Consider the following 20,912-nt stretch of genomic DNA (forward strand, 5'->3'; position numbering starts at 1 on the left):
TATGTTATCCCTTCCTGACGGTGGCCAGGAAGATCTGATCACAATGTGTCTTTTACTCATCTTCACCTGTCTAAAAATGCGGGCACAATCAGAATGTGGACAAGATCAGGATAAAGGACACAAGTTAGAACCAGGTATAAACAGGGCTTTAAACAGGACACTTATTTGAACAGAGAAACTGTAAAGTGATGAGTCATTAGCCTACCAGGTGACTTCGAATCAAGATGAGGTTAGTTTAGGAAACATAGGGTTCATTTTACTTCTCTAAAAAGCTGTTTTGTAAGTGATTGTGAAAGACAGCATTGTGTGCTTGTGCAATGTGATTTTGAAAGAGGTACAGAGTTCATCTGTTTTGTTTGTCTACTGTGTCACTGGTGGATATAAAGTGGCAGTGTTCAGTGGTACGCATTGTGAGTCTACAATCACAGGGAGAAGGTACAGTAAAACATCGCTGTCGAGTGTGTGTGTGTGTGTGTGTGTGTGTGTGTGTGTGTGTGTGTGTGTGTGTGTGTGTGTGTGTGTGTGTGTGTGTGTGTGTGTGTGTGTGTGTGTGTGTGTGTTGTTTTGCTGACCCAATGTGGACTTTGAACTGTTTGCACACCTTTTGTACGGGAACGTCATGACCAACTGGGGACAAAATCTTGGTCCCCACAAGGCGGACCGTGTGTGTGCGTGCGTGTGTGTGGTTTTGGGGTAGAAGTAAGGGGATGTGGATAAGCCTTTGAGTGTATCAATATCAACATATGGCCTATTTGAGTATATTGAGCTGGACCCAGATCTTTCCATGTGTTTCTACCTTTTCCGCTCATCTCTAGAATGAAGTCTCTCGTGCTCCTTCTATTGGTGGCTGTTACTGTATCATCTGTGCTGTCTAAACCCCTCCCTGAAGACTCTGAAGCAGAGGTTCACAAGGAGTTTGAGACATGGAAAGTTAAATATGGTAAAACTGGTTCAGTACTAATATTTCACCAATGGATATTTACACTGAGTATACAAAATATGAAGAATTCCTTCTCTTTCCATGACATAGACTGGCCAGGTGAATCCAGGTGAAAGCTGTGATCCCTTATTGAACCATTCATTGTTAAATCAACTTAAGTCAGTGTAGATAAAGGGGAGGAGACAGGTTAAAGAATGATTTTTAAGCCTTGAGACAATTGAGACATGGATTCTGTTTGTGTGCCATTCAGAGGGTGAATGGGCAAGGACAAAATATTGAAATGCCTTTGAAAAGGGTACGGTAGTAGGTGCCTGGTGCACTGGTTTGTGTCAAGAACTGCAACGCTGCTGGGCTTTTCACTCTCAACAGTTTCCCTTGTGTATCAAGAATGGTCCACCACCCAAAGGACATCCAGCCAACTTCACAAAGGTGGGAGGCGTTGGCGTCAACATGGGCCAGAAATCCTGTGGAACGCTTTCAGCACCTTGTGGAGTCCAGGCCCCAACGAATTGTAGCTGTTCTGAGGGCTAGAGAGGGAGTGCAACTCAATATTAGGAAGGTGTTCCTAGTGTTTGGTATACTCTGTGTATAATTGCATTGACAATGAATTAGCTGTCAAAATGTCAACACAGAAAGATACATTTAGAGTACATTTGCAGGGAAGAGCTATCCGTCTACCGAAGAGGAAGCCAAACGCAAGGAGATGTGGTTAGCGACGAGGAAGAGGGTGATGGAACACAATATGAGAGCAGGAAATGGATTAGAGAGCTTCACCATGGCGGTCAATCACTTTGCTGACCTGGTACGGTTCAATATTTACTGGTCAATTATTAACTTTCAATTGAGTTAGTTAGTTTAGAAATTCTGTCTCAGCCACTGGCTTTACAATAACATTTCCAAATCCGTCTTAGGCCCATAGTTTTAGTTTAAATGATTGATTTATATTGTAGTCAGTTACTTCTGTGATATTTCCTTAGCAGCCCTGTTGAGTCTCTTTGTTGAGTCTCCGTGTCTTTGCTTCCTCTCACAGACTAATGAGGAGGTTCCTAGAGGACTTTTGCCCATGGTAAAGTGCCACCGTCATTACAACGCAATTCCCTATATGCTGAATCACAATAATAGTATGATGAAGAACTCTGTCTTCTGTCTCAGCCTCGACCTGAGGAAGAAGAGGTGGACAGAGAGTTTGAGATGTGGAAGACTCACAATGGTACAACTGGTTTAAGACTAACTGAATGCAAAGGAGGCTGGTGGCACCTTAATTGGGAGGACGGGCTCGTGGTAATGACTGGAGCAGAATGAGTGGAATGGTATCAAATACAACAAGCACATGGTTTCCAGGTGTTTGATGCCATTCCATTTGCACCATTCCGGCCATTATTACTAGCCTCCTGTGACTGAATGAGGCTTCATTTTAAGGCAGTGGCCGTGTCAGAATACCCATAATAGCGTACTACATAATTAAACTGCATACTCATTTCGGCATATGATCTAGTAGAAATCACTTGTTTCTTCCGACTCACGTATTTGACAACAGCTGGTAATCAGATAAATTGTTGCGCTGTACCAAAACGAATGAATGGTGGGAATCAACGCAATTGCGCATTAGATTACATATTCGGAGTACTGTTCTTTTTTTTAAATGTCGCGTTCTATTTAGTACGCTAGTATGGGTATTCGGAGACGGCTACTGTTTCCACTGGTAGTAGTGCAATGGCCCCTAAATAATTCAAGGGAAATATGCTTTTTAAATAAAGTGTGGTGTTAGCCTAGCATTGGTGAATGCTGATGCTAATATTTACTAAAGAGACATGTTTGTAGGTAAGACCTATAACTCCACCGAGGAGGAAGCCAAGCGTAAGGAGATCTGGTTAGCTACTAGGGCAAGAGTGATGGAACACAACAAGAGAGCAGAGAATGGCTCAGAGAGCTTCACCATGGGGATGAATTCCTTCTCTGACATGGTAAGGTGGTACCAGTTATTTATTGTCCAATAATTATCAAATTGATTCAAGTATTTAGAATATTCTGCTACAAACAGCTTGTCTAACATTTTATTGTCTTATTTTTGAGTCTCTGTCTTTTTTACACCCCCAGACTTCTGAGGAGATTCCTAGAGGAGGACTTCTGGTTGTGTTTCCCAGTCGAGATGGAGGGGAGGAAGCAGAGGTGGATAAAGAGTTTGAAACGTGGAAGGTGCAACACGGTAAAACGGGTTCAATACTCACTGAAAGAAACAAAAATAGACACCAGTGATGGTTGACTACAACAGTTTGAACAATACAGACGTTGCGTCTCAATGTTATCTGACCATTTGCAGGGAAGAGCTATGGTTCCACGGAGGAGGAAGCCAAGCGCAAGGAGATCTGGTTAGCCACAAGGGCAAGAGTGATGGAACACAACAAGCGGGCAGAGAATGGCTCAGAGAGCTTCACCATGGGGATGAATCATCTTTCTGACCAGGTATGATCGCTGTCAGGGAGAGGTTCCTTGGTTCCGAGGTTCCTTCCTTGGTTACTGATGGTACTTTTCTTATAGGCTTTCTTGATACTATGCATGTTGCTTCCTTTCACAGACTACTGCAGAGGTTACAGGACGAAGGGTAGGATCACGCACTTACTGCAATGCGCTGCACTTATAAGGTTGGTGAAAATATGAATCAATCATTTGTGGTGGTAATTGTATGATTGAGAACTCTCCTATTCCTTAGCTTCAAGATGGGGAGGAAACAGAGGTGCACAAGGAGTTTCAAACATGGAAAGTGAAATATGGTAAAACTGGTTCAACACTGACTGATATAGATATTTCCTGCATACTTAAAGTCAAACTCATTAAATAAGTTGACGTTTTTCATGCTTGCAGGAAAGACCTATCCGTCCCCCGAGGAGGAAGCTAAGCGCAAGGAGATCTGGCTAGCTACTAGGAAGATGGTGACGGAACACAACAAGAGAGCAGAGAATGGCCTGGAGAGCTACACCCTGGCAGTCAATCACTTTGCTGACTTGGTATGGTGTTATTATTAATAGTGAAATGAATTCAGATTAGTCTGAAAGAAATCTGGGTTGTTATTTGTAGTTATACATTATATTACTATGTTGATATAAGTTATAAGTTGATATAAGATTTCTCAAACAAGTTGTTTGTCCCCTTTTTGCTTCCAGACTACTCAGGAGGTTCCTAGAGGGCTTTTACCCATGGTAAGCTATCAGCATTTCAAAATGTAATGCGTTTAATGCAACAATGTCATTTAACTGAACTTACAGTGATGTAAAGTTTGTGGTAACTCCCGTTTCTCTTTCCCAATCACCCTCCTGGCCCTGACCACTCATCTCATCACAGGGTATGCTTCCAGTCACATAAGTTACTGACATTGTACTCACTACAGTCCGATTCACAACCCTTAACTACAATGAACATAGTCTTAAAAAAATGTTAAAGAAACCTTCACATTTACTAATGTTACACTCCTAAATTCACAAAAGAATCAGATATTGACAGACTGTCTGTTTCCTCCAACAGAATGAAGAAGCTTTGACCCTATGAGGAATGAACAATTTTGAAATGTACAATAAATATAAACACTACTCTTTCAATTCTTGTGTCCATTTCTTCCTTTATTTTATACCAGCCCATATGGCAGGGTTCCCCAACTGACAGTGGGCTGAATTTGGCCCGTGGGTCATTTTATTTGGCCCCCCAATGTCACGTTCTGACCTTAGTTATTTTATTATGTCTTTGTTTTAGTATGGGCAGGGCGTGAGTTGGGTGGGTTGTCTATGTTCATTTTTCTATGTTGTGTTTTGCGTTCGGCCTGGTATGGTTCTCAATCAGAGGCAGGTGTCGTTAGTTGTCTCTGATTGAGAATCATACTTAGGTAGCCTTTTTTCACCTGTGTTTCGTGGGTAATTCTTTTCTGTTCTGTGTTTTGTATTTCACTGTTCAGGACTGTTTCGTTTTGTTCTCGTTGTTTTTGTTTTGTGTTCATATAATAATAAATACAATATGGACACTTACCACGCTGCGCATTGGTCCTCCGATCCTTCTTACTACTCCTCCTCAGAAGAGGAGGACGAGAATCGTTTCACCCAAGTAAAAAAATATATGTACATATATACACTACGGTTCAAAAGTTTGGGGTCACTTAGAAATGTCCTTGTTTTTGAAAGAAAAGCACTTTTTTTGTCCATTAAAAAAACATCAAATTGATCAGAAAGACAGTGTTAATGTTGTAAATGACTATTGTAGCTGGAAACGGCATATTTTTTATGGAATATCTACATAGGCGTACAGAGGCCCATTATCAGCAACCATCACTCCTGTGTTCCAACGGAACGTTGTGTTAGCTCATCCAAGTTTATCATTTTAAAAGACTAATTGATCATTAGAAAACTATTTTGCAATTATGTTAGCACAGCTTAAAGCTGTTGTCCTGATTAAAGAAGGAATAAAACTGGCCTTCTTTAGACTAGTTGAATATCTGGAGCATCAGCATTTGTGGGTTTGATTACAGGAACAAAATGGTCAGAACAAATGCACTCCTCTGAAACTCGTCAGTCTATTCTTGCTCTGAGAAATGAAGGCTATTCCATGCGAGAAATTGTCAAGAAACTGAAGATCTTGTACAACGCTATATACTACTCCTTTCACAGAACAGCGCAAACTGTCCAGTACTTTAAAAATATCCTCTCATGTTGTCCTCCAGTGGCTTGCAGAAGAGGATGTCTTCCTTAATTGACCCCCCATAAACGTAACGGACATATACCAGGAGCTGTGCCAGGCTCGCCACGTATGTTGACATCCAGCTGTAACACATAGAATTCCCTGGCTTGAATACGAAGCAGTAATTGTTTCATAACATCTCCTGCCATGTCACTGACGAGTCATGAAACAGTGTTTGATTAAGTCATTGTCTGTATATTTTTTTGGGGGGCCTTTTCCCCCAGCATTGTCCCAGCTATATCTGCGGCAGCAGGAAGAATTAAGTCCTCCACAATAGTATGGGGCTTGCCTGTCCTCGCCACACGGTAGCTCAACATATTAGACACTTCTAGCCCCTTCTTATTAATGGTATCTGTCTTACTACTCGAAAGTAGTCTTTATTCTTGCTCAAAAAACTCCCGTGGCTTATTTTTCAAATTGTGATGTTGCATTTCAACATTTTTGAGCAAGAGTGAAGGTTTCCCACGAGAGAGTAACGGTTAATGTGATTGGATGTTAATTATTTGACTAGGCTCCCTGTATTTGACATTGTGTTGTTATTTCGCTGAACACTAGATGGTTTAATTTAATTTTTGGCAGTGAAATGAGGCTATTCAGGCAGAGAAAAAAAACTCCGCCAAACGTATAGCCCCCGTTGGAAAATATAAATGTACTGTTTGAAAATGTGAAGGATTTGAAATTTTTTTACAAAAAATTTGGCATACCCCCGATGGCATTGCTCGTACCTCTGGGTATTCCAGTTTAGGAATACCTGGCCAAGAGAAAGTTATTAACAAGCTCTTACATCCTGACCAAACAGGGTCGTCATGCAGCCAGTAACATGCACTGCCTGTTTCATGTGGTTGCTGAGGCTTCCATTCTGGATACCCCATGTGCTGTGTTATCATTAGATGCAGAGAAAGCCTTTGAGTGGGAATATTTATGGCATGTTCTTGAACATTTTGGTTTTGGGGTTAGATTCATACCTATGATTCGCACCATGTATGTGAATCTTTCTTCTATCATACCAACAAGCACTACCCATTCTAATCCATTTACCATACAACCAGGACGTAAACAAGGCTGTCCCGCCTCCCCTATGCTATTTGCTCTCTCTCTTGAACCGCTGGCACAAAGCATATGTCAAAATTCTGCTTCTTCACATATCAAAATCAAACCGAACAAGCAATTTCTCCATATGCAGATGACATACACGTCAGAAAATGTTCAGAAAATAATTTCACAGCATTCAGCAGATGGTCTGGATAGAAGATCATCTGGTCTAAAACAGCTCTACTACCTCTTAACTCAGCTAAGGGAAGCAACTACCACCCTTTATCCCAGTGAAGAAACAAACCACCTACTTAGACATTACTTAACCCCCTCTATTCACACTACTTTCAGGAAGGACTACTTAGAAACCTTTCAGAATATCCAGAAATAGATAAAAAGATGGTCTGCTTTGGCCACTTCTTTACATGCTAGAATCTCAATGATTAAAATGAATGTCCTCCTTCGTATCAATTTTACGAGTTCCATGTTACCACTGCCGCCTCCTATCGACTATTGGTCTAAACTTGACTCTGTCATAAAGAAGTTAATTTGGGGGGGGGGGGAATTTGCAGTTCCAAATCCACATTTTTATCACCTAACTTCTTTCCAAATTCATTTCCTGAAGACCTGGTTAAACCCAAAGACTTCTGTTCCTTGGCGTGCTATAGAAGATTCAATAGTTTCACCATTTAGATTACAAGATTGATTATTTTCTGGATTGACTCCTAAAAAATGTGCATTATTGTTTGGACCCATTATAGCATACTCAGTAAATGTGTGGAAAGCTACAGAGAAGCATATGAGACCTAATCTTAAATGGCTTTCATACTCTCCAATATGGCGTAATAAACAATTCTTAGCGTGTAAGAAACCATTTACATCAGATTCTTGGTCTAAGAAGGGTATTTATACTTTCAAAGACATATTCAATGTGAATGGACTCCTCGGTTTCCATGAAATCCGCCAGTGTTTTAATGTCCACGTTCATCATTTTGTCTTTACCTTCAACGCCTATCCACGCGAGCCTATGGGGTCCTCTGGGGAGCAGAACTAGCAGTACACCCATTGGTCAAACTTCTAACGGACAGACGCCCCTCAAAAGGAGTGTCTAATATCTATAGTCAATTAACTCTAGCAGCACAAAAACCATTACCTCTATCCACTGTATGGGAAAATGATTTTACTCTTGCTGACAGACAGATAAATTGGGAGACAATATGGAAAATATATTTGGATCATCTAGAAACCCCAATCACCAATGATTTAAAACATTTTGCCATATAACCTATCTAACACCTCAAAAAAGACATCACATTGTATTAGTCCATCAGCATTATCTGAGTTTTGCACCACAGGGGACCTTGGTACTTTTCAGCGTGTGCTGTGGAAATGACTGGGTGTGTTTGAATTCTGGGGGAAAGTCAACCATGTCGTCTCTGTACTTAGATGAAATACTGCCATGAGATCCAATAGGGATGTTGCTTTGTGATGTCCCTGATTTGCACTTGTCAGAAAGGCAACAGAGAGTGTGGTTGGTAGGAACCACAGCTGCTAAGAAAAAGATTGTACAGAGGTGGGTTCCACCTCACCACTTACCATTGCAACAATGGCTGCTCACATTTAAGGAAATTGTACTTATGGAGCTCTCCACGGCCAGGATCCACAGGGCCAAAGGTGTCCACTCTGGACACATGGAAAAAAAGAAGCAGCGGACATTTCTGAACTCTTAACCAATGGGCCTTGACATCCATGAATGTGTATCAATAATTTGTCACTATTTCTGAGGCTTTATGATGCATTGTTCAGCAGATGTATGTAATATTAATTTAATTGTTTTTATCTCGTTATTTATTTGACATGCTATCAGATTGCCGGTGAGGGGTGGGAGGGATTGAAACAATATATCTGTAAATGTACTGCATGAATCCTATGAATTGAAATAATAAAAACTTCATGTAAAAAAAGTTTGGACATACTCATTCCAGGGTTTTCTTTATTTTGTCTATTTTCTACATTGTAGAAGAATAGTGAAGACATCAAAACTATGAAATAACACATATGGAATCATATAGTAACCAAAAAATTGTTTAAAAAATATGTATTTTAAATTTGAGAGCATTCCAGGTGAAGCAAAGTAGCCACTCTCTTGCCTTGAAGACAACTTTCCACACTCTTGGCATTCTTTCAACAAGCTTCCTGAGGTAGTCACCTAGAATTCATTTAAATGAACAGGTGTGCCTTGTTAATTTGTGGAATTTCTTTCCTTCTTAATGCGTTTGAGCCAGTCAGTTGTGTTGTGTCAAGGTAGGGGTGGTATACAGAAGATAGCCCTATTTGGTAAAAGACCAAGTCCATATTATGGCAAGAACAGTTCAAATAAGCAAAGAGAAACGACAGTCCATCATTACTTTAAGACATGAAGGTCAGTCAGTCAATTCAGAATATTTCAAAAACTTTTAAAGTTTCTTCAAGTACAGTCGCAAAAATCATCAAACGCTATGATGAAACTGGATCTCATGAGGACCGCCACAGGAAAGGAAGACCCAGAGTTACCTCTACTGCAGAAGATAAGTTCATTAGAGTTACCAGCCCCAGAAATTGCAGGCCAATTAAATGCTTCACAGAGTTCAAGTAACAGACACATCTCAACATCAACTGTTCAGAGGAGACTGCATGAATCAAATTTCTGCAAAGAAACCACTAATAAAGGAAACCAATGATAAGAAGAGACTTGATTGGGCCAAGAAACACAAGCAATGGACATTAGACCAGTGGAAATCTGTCCACTGAGTCCAAATTTGAGATTTTTGGTTCCAACCGCCATGTCTTTGTGAGACACACCGTGAACCATGGAGGAGATGGTGTGGGGGTGCTTTGCAGGTGACACTGTGATGGAGTGCTGCATCAGATGACCTGGTCTCCCCAATCACCCGACCTCAACTCATTTGAGATGGTTTGGGATGAGATGGACCGCAGAGTCAAGGAAAAGCAGCCAACACCGTCAAGACTGTTGGAAAAGCATTCCAGGTGAGGCTGGTGTGGAGAATAACAAGAGTGTGCAAATCTGTCATCAAAGTGAAGGGTGGCTACTTTGAAGAATAAAAAATTTGCTTAACACTTTCTTGGTTACTTCTATTTCATAGTTTTGATGTCTTCACTGTTACTCTACAATGTAGAAAATAGTCAAAATCAAGAAAAACCTCTGAATGGACTGGTACTATATAGTACCAGTCCAAAGTTTGGACACCCCTACTCATAAAAGACTGAACAAAGATTTTAATTTTGGAATTCTGTTCCCAAGTATTCCCTATAGAGAGACGTGATCGTATACAAATGCAATCATTTGAAAATATGATGTTTTAGTCAAGTATTATATCTGTGTGGGCTTCTTGCGATCAATTTGCAATTTCCAAATTATTTGTAATTATGCTCCGCTCCCCCAACCATCTGCTTAAAGAAGAAATCGGACCATGGCTGAATCTAGTTGATGATCCCTGGAATGTGGGTGGGACATTAAGTTGACTTGACCAATAGAGGGCAGAGTTTTCTCAGTCAGTTCAGAGCCATTGCATTATCAAACGTCACTCACACACACACAACCCAGTTTTCTTGTGTTCCCAAAATCGCACCAATAAACATGAGCAGTAGATGCAACATTGCCATGTTTTTGTGTAGGTTATGGTAGACTTCTGCTCAAATTGGTTAGAAGACAGAGTGGCAACAGCCAAGAGAAGAGTGGCATTTAGGATCCTGTCGTGAGAAACTTCTGAAAATGGATGTGTATGTGTTGACAGTGTGTGTGTGTGTGTGTGTGTGTGTGTGTGTGTGTGTGTGTGTGTGTGTGTGTGTGTGTGTGTGTGTGTGTGTGTGTGTGTGTGTGTGTGTGTGTGTGTCTGTGTGTATGTGTGTCTGTGTGTGTGTGTGTGTGTCTGTGTGTGTGTGTGTGTGTGACTGATGTTTACAGGCAGTAATTACATTGCAGGGCTTTTTTGCATGTGCAATGACAATGGCACACACTGTCTCCATTTTTTGTCCATATACCTTGAATTTGCAACGTTGTCTCTAACATTCATTATAGCCATACATAATGAAAAATATAGGCTTTAGGAGAGCTGAACATCCATTCTCAGTGTCATCTATGGTCATTCCAATAGAAGCAACAAGATGACGCCTACTGAAGAACATTACGATTACATCGACATGCACATTACATTTTAGTCACTAAGCAGACACTCTTATCACCCAGAGCAACAATACAAGCATTCCAATTAGCAGGCTGAAACAACCGCACAACACAAGCATCTGCCAATCACAGCACTTGAGACATACGGTGCAATGAAATAAAGCAGTACAGCACCACAAATTGACACAAAGGAGGAGCAATAAGATAAAGCAGAACACATGATTGGTCCAATGATTCCATTATGAGTTGAAGGGCTCTTTCCTTCCTTGCTCTGAGATATCATTACAGTCCCCTCAGGTGTGACAGCCAGACATTGGGAATAGTGATTTGTCATGATTGGGTAAGTGTGGAGCCCCTCTAAGTGTTTTGAGTCAATACAACTCCAGGAGGGAGTCTTTCAGCTGACACTGATATCATTCAGCCCTGTGTGGGTGTTTGTGTGTGGTGTCAGCATGCAGGTGTGTGTGTCCGCCCCTGCACATGTTTTTTTGTTGTTGTGTGTGTGTGTGTGTCTCACCTTGCAGTGCCAGTCGAGGTACTGATTATTACTGCCATAAAGAACCTCAGTGCTATTCTCCCGTCAGCCATTATCCTATCACAGATTATCTCCCCATCAGCCCACAGAAGCCATATCTCCCACAATCCCCCTGTGACAAGAGCCCACTGCCAACCGCCTTAATTACATTTTCCCATTATCTTCCCCAGCAGAGAAGCCGGGACGGGTAGCTCCCCCCAAATGAAATGGATTGGAAAGGAAAGGGTAGATGACTAACACCCAAAGTTATGTAATCACTGACCTTGTGTTCATCCAAACTGGTCTTTTTGATATTGCACTTTTACTTTAGCTCCTCTAACTTAAATAAATCTAGTTTTATTTGTCACAAGCGCCGAAGACAGCAGGTCTAGACTTTACCGTGAACTGCTTACTTACGAGACCTTTCCCATCGATGCAGAGTTAAAAAGAGTTTTAAGAAAATGTGCTAATATAAATATGAAAAGTAACACAATAAACAACAATAATGAGAATATTTTCAAGGAGTACCGGTACCAAGTCAATGTGCAGGGATAGTTTAGGTAATAGTACAGTCGTGGCCAAAAGTTTTGAGAATGACACAAATATTAATTTTCCCAAAGTCTGCTGCCTCAGTTTGTATGATGGCAATTTGCATATACTCCATAATGCTATGAAGAGTGATCAGATGAATTGCAATTAATTGCAAAGTCCCTCTTTGCCATGAAAATGAACTGAATCCCCCCCAAAAATGTCCACTGCATTTCAGCCCTGCCACAAAAGGACCAGCTGACATCATGTCAGCGATTCTCTCGTTAACACAGGTGTGTGTTGACGAGGACAAGGCTGGAGATCATTCGGTCATGCTGATTGAATTTGAATAACAGAATGGAAGCTTCAAAAGGAGGGTAGTGCTTGGAATCATTGTTCTTCCTCTGTCAACTATGGTTACCTGCAAGGAAACACATGCCGTCATCATTGCTTAGCACAAAAATGGCTTCACAGGCAAGGATATTGCTGCCAGTAAGATTGCACCTAAATCAACCATTTATCAGATCATCAAGAACTTCAAGGAGAGCGGTTCAATTGTTGTGAAGAAGGCTTCATGGCGCCCAAGAAAGTCCAGCAAGCACCAGGACCGTCTCCTAAAGTTGATTCAGCTGCGGGATCGGGGCACCACCAGTACAGAGCTTTCTCAGAAATGGCAGCAGGCAGGTGTGAGTGCATCTGCACGCACAGTGAGGCGATGACTTTTGAAAGATGGCCTGGTGTCAAGAAGGGCAGCAAAGAAGCCACTTCTCTCCTGGAAAAACATCAGGTACAGACTGATATTCTGCAAAAGGTACAGGGATTGGCCTGCTGAGGACTGGGGTAAAGTGATTTTCTCTGATGAATTCCCTTTCCGATTGTTTGGGGCATCCGGAAAAAAGCTTATCTGGAGAAGACAAGGTGAGCGCTACCATCAGTCCTGTGTCATGCCAACAGTAAAGCATCCTGAGACCATTCATGTGTGGGGTTGCTTCTCAGCCAAGGGAGTGGGCTCACTCACAATTTTGCCTAAGAACACAGCCATGAATAAAGAATGGTACCAACACATCCTCCGAGAGCAACTTCTCCCAACCATCCAGGAGCAGTTTGGTGACGAACAATGCCTTTTCCAGCATGATGGAGCTCCTTGCCATAAGGCAAAAGTGATAACTAAGTTGCTCAGGGAACAACACATCAATATTTTGGGTCCATGGCCAGGAAACTCCCCAGACCTTAATCCCATTGAGAACTTGTGGTCAATCCACAAGAGGTGGGTGGACAAACAAAAACACACAAATTCTGACAAATGCCAAGCGTTGATTATGCAAGAATGAGCTGCCATCAGTCAGGATGTGGCCCAGAAGTTAATTGACAGCATGTCAGGGCAGATTGCAGAGATCTTGAAAAAGAAGGGTCAACACTGCAAATATTGACTCCTTGCATCAACTTCATGTAATTGTCAATAATATCCTTTGACACTTATGAAATGCTTATAATTATACTTCCTTATTCCATAGTTGTCACGACTTCCGCCGATGTCGGCTCCTCTCCTTGTTCGGGCGGCGTTCGGCGGTCGACGTCACCGGCTTTCTAGCCATCGCCGCTCCATTTTTTAATTGTTCCATTTGTTTTGTCTTGTTCCCTGCACACCTGGTTTACATTCCCTAATCACACTGCCTGTATTTATTCCTCTGCCCCCCCCCCATGTCTTTGTGTGAAATGTTTTTTTGTGTTTCGTGTGTACGCGCCAGGCTGGGTTTTACCCGTTAGTCCGTGGTATTTTCACAAAGGATGTTTATTGTAAAACATTTGCTCATTTTTGTGAATGTTTCGCTCTTTGCCCTTTGACCTTTGGCTGGTGGTTTTTACACAGTGGCGTCTTGTCTGTTTTATTGCCTAATAAAGTGTGCACCTGTTCACAACTCTCTGCACTGGACTTCTCCACCAGTAGCACCTTGACAATAGTAACATCTGACAAAAATATCTAAAGACACTGAGGCAGCAAACTTTGTGAAGATTAATATTTGTGTCATTCTCAAAACTTTTGGGCTACGACTGTACATGTTGTCACACCCTGATCTGTTTCACCTGTCTTTGTGCTTGTCTCCATCCCCCTCCAGGAGTCGCCCATCTTCCCCATTATCCCCTGTGTATTTATACCTGTGTTTTCCTGTTTGTCTGTTGCCAGTTTGTCTTGTCTCGTCGAGCCTATCAGTGTTTTTCCCGTTCTAATTTTTAAAAAACTTCCCAGTTTTGACCATTCTGGATGACCCTGAGTCTGCCTGCCCTTCTGTACTTTTTGGACTCTGCTCTGGATTACTGACCTCTGCCTTCCCTTGACCTGTCGTTTGCCTGCCCCCTGTTTTTGTAATAAACTTTTGTTACTTCGAACTGTCTGCATCAGGGTCTTCTCCTGAGCCATGACACATGTAGGTAGGGGCATAGATAATAAACAGAGTAGCAGCAGTGTATGTGGAAAGTGTGTGTGTGTGTATGTGTATGTGTGTTGTAGTGTGTGTGTGAGCATATGTAGTGTGGGTGTGTTGGAGTGTCTGTGTAATCATGTGGGAATTGGCCCAGTGTTGTCCGGGTTTGGCTGGTGTAAGCCATCATTGTTAAATAAATAATGGTGAAAAAAGTGTATGGCTTGGGGGTACAATAGAAGCTGTTCAGGAGCCTTTTGGTCCTGGACATGGTACTCCGGTACCGCTTTCTGTGTGGTAGCAGAGAGAACAGTCTATGGCTTGGGTGACTGGGGTCTTTCACAATTTTCCAGGGCCTTCCTCTGACACCGCCTGGTATAGAGGTCTGGACTTGCAGGGAGCTCAGCTCCGGTGATGTACTGGGCCATCCACTCCACCCTCTTGCGCCTTGAGATCGACTGCGTTGCAGTTACCATACCAAGCGGTGATGCAGCAGGTATCTGCGGGGCCAAATCTTTTCATCCTCCTGAGGGGGTGTGAGAGGACCATGTTAAGTCCTTGTTGATGTGGACACCGAGAAAATTGAAGCTCTAGACCAAAGATCCATCACTGTCCGTGTGACACTCCAAACACTTCCACTCGTCGCACTCCCCTCTCGCTCTCGCTCTGAAATACCCTTGTAGCTTTTGGGTTTTGGACAGGAGACTGATGAACAGATGGTATCAGCTAATTTTCTTTCTCTCATGCCTCATTCTGTCCTCACAGCCACAAACCTGTCTGCATATAAAACACCTGCCTTCGCTCTCTCCCCTCTCTCTCTCTCTCTCTCTCTCTCTCTCGCTCTCTCTCTCACACACACACTCACACACACACAAACACGCACAAACACATATTTTCTTTCCTCTTAAGTTGAAGAAACACCATAACCTTGAGCCAAATCCCCTTGAAATGAAAAATGACACGGCCAGCTATTAATCTTTTGGACAGTTGTATGCGTTTAGCTGAAACATCCCATAAAGGTAGAACTACACTGTGACAATATGGGCATGCTGATCTGAGAGCTGATCTTCAGATGTTAGATTGCGGTCAGTTGAGCTTGGAATTGATAATCACAACGATCAGATAAAGATAAGTACTGTTCACAGATCAGGGCTTACATGTACCTATATAAGGGAGATATAGTAAAGAGACATAAATAGGGATGATAATGTTTAGATTGTTGAGAGGGGAATATTTCTCTGCCAGTCAGTACATCCCTAGTCCACTCACTATTGCTGCGTACCTCCCTTTCCTACACAGGTAAATAAAGACTGAATCACCAGCCCTTCCAAACACATGAAAGCAAAAAGGAGAGGTAAATAAATCATTTTATTCGACTGTGTCACATGGAGATTTGGTTTCTGTTTCGATTAATCACGCGCCGCCATTATCATTTGATAGGGAGGGAAAGAAGCAAATGCATTTGTCTCAAAGGGGGCACATTTAATCCAATTGAAATTGACGGCACTATTCGGGCTGATTAAATTACCTTGGAATCGGCGTTATCTTTTCATCCCCACAAAGCTACAAAGTATCGCAGGCAAAGTAAGTGCCACATCTAATAGATATTGATTGGATTCGCTTTATTAGTTTCTATTTGCAGATGAGATGAAACTGTTGTCTCTGAGGGCATCTTTCACAGTAGGAGGAGAAAAAAATGATGGTGGCCTAGAGGAAGTATAGGAACAAAGACAAGGAGGTAGGGAATAGGAAATAGGAACTCTTGTGTAGGGAGTAGGAAGCATCATTGACATGCTTTTGACTATGAGGAGGCTGTGCAGAGGCTTATAATATTATTAGGACTATAAGCAGCACTGCTGTGATGATTTGATAAGGGGCCAAAGGTGTAAAGAAGTTTCAGACTAGCTCTGCCTTAAAGCACTCTCCATAGATTGGTTTAGGAGGGCTATTGAATAAAAAACAATGAATTCATTTTTCATCGAAACTCTATGGTGACAGAAATGCCTGATCTCCCGTGCATAGCTTTCCCAGAAATACCCGGTTGTGTTTTCCAAGCTGTTCTGGCTGTCTGAAGCCGACACACACAAAGTCTTGTCCTGCCTGTCTAAAGCTTCACAGGCATCTGCTGCGGATTTCGCTCTTTGTGTGGACAATGGAGGGAGCCTTAGAGGAGAAATTAGGAAAATGGAGAGAGATAGGGATGAGGAAAACAAAGAGAGAGAGAGAAAACAGATTTCCCACTGAGTTCAAGCCCTGGGTTATCAGGTTACCCTCCTGTGACCCCACAGCAGTTGGGCAAACGACAACCCCAGCATCACCAAAAAGTGAGTGAGAGACAGAGAGAGAGAGAGGGAAGGAGAGAGGGAGAGAGGGAGAGAGGGAGGGAGAGAGGGAGGGAGTGAGGGAGGGAGGGAGGGAGAGAGAAAGAGAGAGAGAAAGGGGGGGGACAGGGAGGGAGAGAGAGCGAGAGAGCGAGAGGGGGAGAGAGAGGGAGGGAGAGAGAGAGGGAGAGAAATGGAGAGAAAGGGGGAGAGAGAGAGGGAGGGAGCGAGAGAGAGAGGGAGAGAGATCCATCTAGTGCTTGTCACCTCAGAGTCTTAAAGCAGCAACACACTGACTCTCTAAGATGCACTCCTTACATGATAAAAGTGAGACAGAAAGGAGTGTTTGATATAATCCTCTCTCCATCCCTTCCTTCCCCCGTCTTCTCCCTCTTTCCTACAGAGCTCCATAGACCTGGTCAGTAGTAAGACGTGTTTGCTGCTGGATTGCATTGAGGCCGCCAGCATTGCATGCTGGGATGTACAGTAGGTCAGGTGAATAAGAGAGCGAAGTGAAGAGCAGGTCGGAGATGGAAGAGATTAGAATAGAGATGAATTGCCTCCCAAATGAGCCACCTAATTATCCTCCTCCTGTGTTTCAATTATTATTAATGGTATTTAAGAACTCTGTAGATAAAAGTTAAAAACTTGAAAGACACCAATCTAAAAGAAGCATCTAAAAGAGCTGGCTTGAGGATGTTGTATTGACAGGGTTTATGGAAAGAGCTGGCTTGATGATGTTGTATTGACAGGGTTTATGGAAAGAGCTGGCTTGATGATGTTGTATTGACAGGGCTTATGGAAAGAGCTGGCTTGATGATGTTGTATTGACAGGGCTTATGGAAAGAGCTGGCCTGATGATGTTGTATTGACAGGGCTTATGGAAAGAGCTGGCTTGATGATGTATTGACAGGGCTTATGGAAAGAGCTGGCTTGATGATGTATTGACAGGGCTTATGGAAAGAGCAGTTTGAGAGGATGAGGAGATTGATTGTAATGCAGTGATTGATCACGAAGATAAGTAATTTTAATCTCTCCTTCATGTGTCTTGCATATTGAGACTAGCCTGAGGCAATAGCGAGACATCGACATCGTACAAGTTCTGCTTCTGCTCTTACTCTGAAGCACTCTGTATTCTGAACTAATTCTGTCAGTCTTATATCCAACATCCTAAATCAAATCACCTGTCAACACGTTGAATAATTAATCAATTAATTAGCTACCTGATGAATTATTTCAAATTACTGCTGAGATCATTAAAGTTTCAGCAGAAATGTATGAAAAGCAACAACAACGTTTGTTAAAAGCTTATCAATTACAATCTCCTTTTGACAACTGTCACAGCTGGCTGAAGGACTGGACCAAGGTGCAGCATGGTAAGCGTACATGTTATTTTCATTAAAAATGACGCCGACAAAACAAAGAACAAAACCAAACCGTGAAGCTTTGGGCTATGTGCCCTGAACAAAGTCAAAGTTAACTTCCCACAAAACAGGTGGGGGAAAAGGGTACCTAAGTATGGTTCTCAATCAGAGACAACGATAGACAGCTTAATTGTGATAATTGTGATGAATGATAAATCCTTTTGAATGCAATACCTCTCAACTAGCCCAGACAACCAGCGGGATCTGATTGTGATCCGAACTACGATTCATAAAGCTCGGGATGCCCAGAGCTATCCCAGGGCTGAGTCTCTAGGCTGGGCTAGTGTAGACTAGAGGAACCCTCCTAGCTGTCCGGATGGGTTAGGTATGCTGCTGTGAACACTGCTGAGTCTGTCATGGTCGGAAGAACAGAGGAACACAGTCTTGACCCCTATCAGTCCCACTGAGACAACACCACATAAACACTGTGATTCACCATGGTACAATACTAGACATGGCCTCAAAACAGGATGTTGTAAGTAGCAGGCTTACCTTATAGAATGTCTATTATCACAAGGGGACTTCAGGTCTGGTAGTTCTCAATATCTTCTTTGTGGTTTTGGGGGAAGGAGACAGAAGAGACATGGGAGGCATCCGAAACATAATACCTTCCTTGTGACATAAGTAACCTATTACTGTTTCTGTCACAGGCGATGTTCTGGGGTCTAACGGCATGCGACTGTAATGTTAAGCAATGGAGTGCTGCTGGCTTTAGGATGGTTTCTGTAATGGAGTTGCCTTGACACGGTGTGTTTCAGTGTGGTACCTGGTCTATTTAGCATCAGCGGTGGTCTGAATCACCCTCTTTAGGAAACCAATCAGATATTTATGGTGGTCACCTCCACGGGCACGACCGCCTCTCCTCGCACAATCAAATAAAGCAGGGCTGCCTCGTCTGAGGCGGTGGGAGGCGCTAACCATAAATACTTCTACTTTCCAATGCATTGAAATGAACGGAGTCTGAGTCGGAGGAGGAAGGTGGAATAGGCCTAGCTCACAGCCCATCTCCATCACATCTAACAGAATGGTTTCATTCTGCACTTTAAAGAGTTAATTTATCACAGGAGAATTCCTCCGTTTCCTTGGGTGTCACAATTATCTGTCAGTCTCACTGCTCTCCTCCTAGTCTCTGGCTGATGTATGCAGCCCATTGAAATCACATCCATCTGTTATGTATGACAGAGCATAATTCACATAGGGCTGAATCCTGTCTATCCACCACGGCAAGCGCAGTCTCTTAAGGAAGAATTCAATATTAATGTCATGTTTTTCATTTTGCTGGTTGATGGTTTGCAAATGGCGTCTCGGTCTTGGACGAAATTAAATGGGGTAAATACTATTACGCAAATAGTTCCTGCTGTTGAAGTGGCAATAAAGGATGTGACGCATTCAGAGCCATCTTTAAGATTGTCATCTAATGACTTTTAGGAAAGTGAATGTGGGGTTGTCCAACTACATGGATAGAGGGACAGAGAGCGAAAGAGAGAGATAGAGATAGAGAAAGAGACAGACAGAGACAGAGATAGAGATAGAGACAGAGATAGCTAAATAGACAGAGATAGAGAAAGAGAGAGATAGAGAAAGATACAGAAATAGAGACAGACAGTGAAAGAGACAGAGATAGATAAAGAGACATAGACAGAGAAAGAGACAGAGATAGATAAAGAGACAGAGATAGATAAAGAGACAGAGATAGATAAAGAGACAGATAGATAAAGAGACAGAGATAGATAAAGAGACAGAGATAAAGAGACAGACAGAGAAAGAGACAGATAGTGAAAGAGACAGAGATAGTGAAAGAGACAGAGATAGATAAAGAGACATAGACAGAGAAAGAGACAGAGATAGTGAAAAAGACAGATAAAGAGACAGAGATAGATTAAGAGACATAGACAGAGAAAGAGACAGAGATAGATAAAGAGACATAGACAGAGAAAGAGACAGAGATAGTGAAAGAGATAGATAGATAAAGAGACATAGATAGAGAAAGAGACAGAGATAGTGAAAGAGACAGAGATAGAAAAAGAGACATAGATGGCGAAAGAGACAGCGATAGCGAAAGAGACAGAGAAAGAGACAGAGATAGATAAAGAGATCGCAAAAGAGACAGAGATAGAGAAAGAAATAGAGAAAGAGAAAGCAGTTTTTTTAGATGCAGACAGGCTTGTGGCATAGAGAACAGAAAGATAGGGAATGAATGAATGTCAACTGTGCAGTATGAGCAGTATGAGTCAGAGTTGATTCAGTAGGAGTCAGATTTGATTCAGTATGAGTCAGAGTTGACTCAGTATGAGTCAGAGTTGATTCAGTATGAGTCAGATTTGATTCAGTATGAGTCAGATTTGATTCAGTATGAGTCAGATTTGATTCAGTATGAGTCAGATTTGATTCAGTATGAGTCAGATTTGATTCAGTATGAGTCAGAGTTGACTCAGTATGAGTCAGAGTTGACTCAGTGTGAGTCAGAGTTGACTCAGTATGAGTCAGAGTTGACTCAGTATGAGTCAGAGTTGATTCAGTATGAGTCAGATTTGATTCAGTATGAGTCAGAGTTGACTCAGTATGAGTCAGAGTTGATTTTGTGCTTAGATGACACGTCTTTAGTGAACGGTGAATATTACGTTTTTATCCTCTAACTATTGGACTATTGGACTACTGAATGTTCAAAGCAGTCAGGGTCTCCATGAACGACGTATTGCATTAGCTTTAGCGATTACATGTCAACAGGATGTCTTAGATATGTCTGAGGCAAAGTCTGCATGTGATTTGATGTGATATATTCAAAGCCTGCCTTCACAAATCGTCTTGGGGCAAATATAAAGTGTTGTCTG

The 20,912-nt window shown here is 42.1% G+C and overlaps 1 protein-coding gene across 1 annotated transcript; it reads left to right on the forward strand.

Moving 5' to 3' along the window:
- The first annotated feature begins 280 nt into the window (after window positions 1-280).
- Window positions 281-4,533, forward strand: LOC100136260 (cathepsin K). Its single transcript, XM_021608672.2, has 13 exons — window positions 281-435; window positions 816-940; window positions 1,600-1,742; window positions 1,971-2,006; window positions 2,093-2,150; window positions 2,762-2,904; window positions 3,038-3,146; window positions 3,261-3,403; window positions 3,516-3,542; window positions 3,651-3,711; window positions 3,803-3,945; window positions 4,102-4,137; window positions 4,459-4,533. Exons 2-13 carry the CDS (start codon window positions 817-819, stop codon window positions 4,462-4,464), a joined length of 1,029 nt encoding a protein of 342 aa, XP_021464347.1. The 5' UTR covers window positions 281-435; window position 816; the 3' UTR covers window positions 4,465-4,533.
- Window positions 4,534-20,912: the final 16,379 nt, after the last annotated feature.

The sequence above is a fragment of the Oncorhynchus mykiss genome, chromosome 7, assembly GCF_013265735.2.
Source record: "Oncorhynchus mykiss isolate Arlee chromosome 7, USDA_OmykA_1.1, whole genome shotgun sequence".
Classification (NCBI taxonomy): domain Eukaryota; kingdom Metazoa; phylum Chordata; class Actinopteri; order Salmoniformes; family Salmonidae; genus Oncorhynchus; species Oncorhynchus mykiss.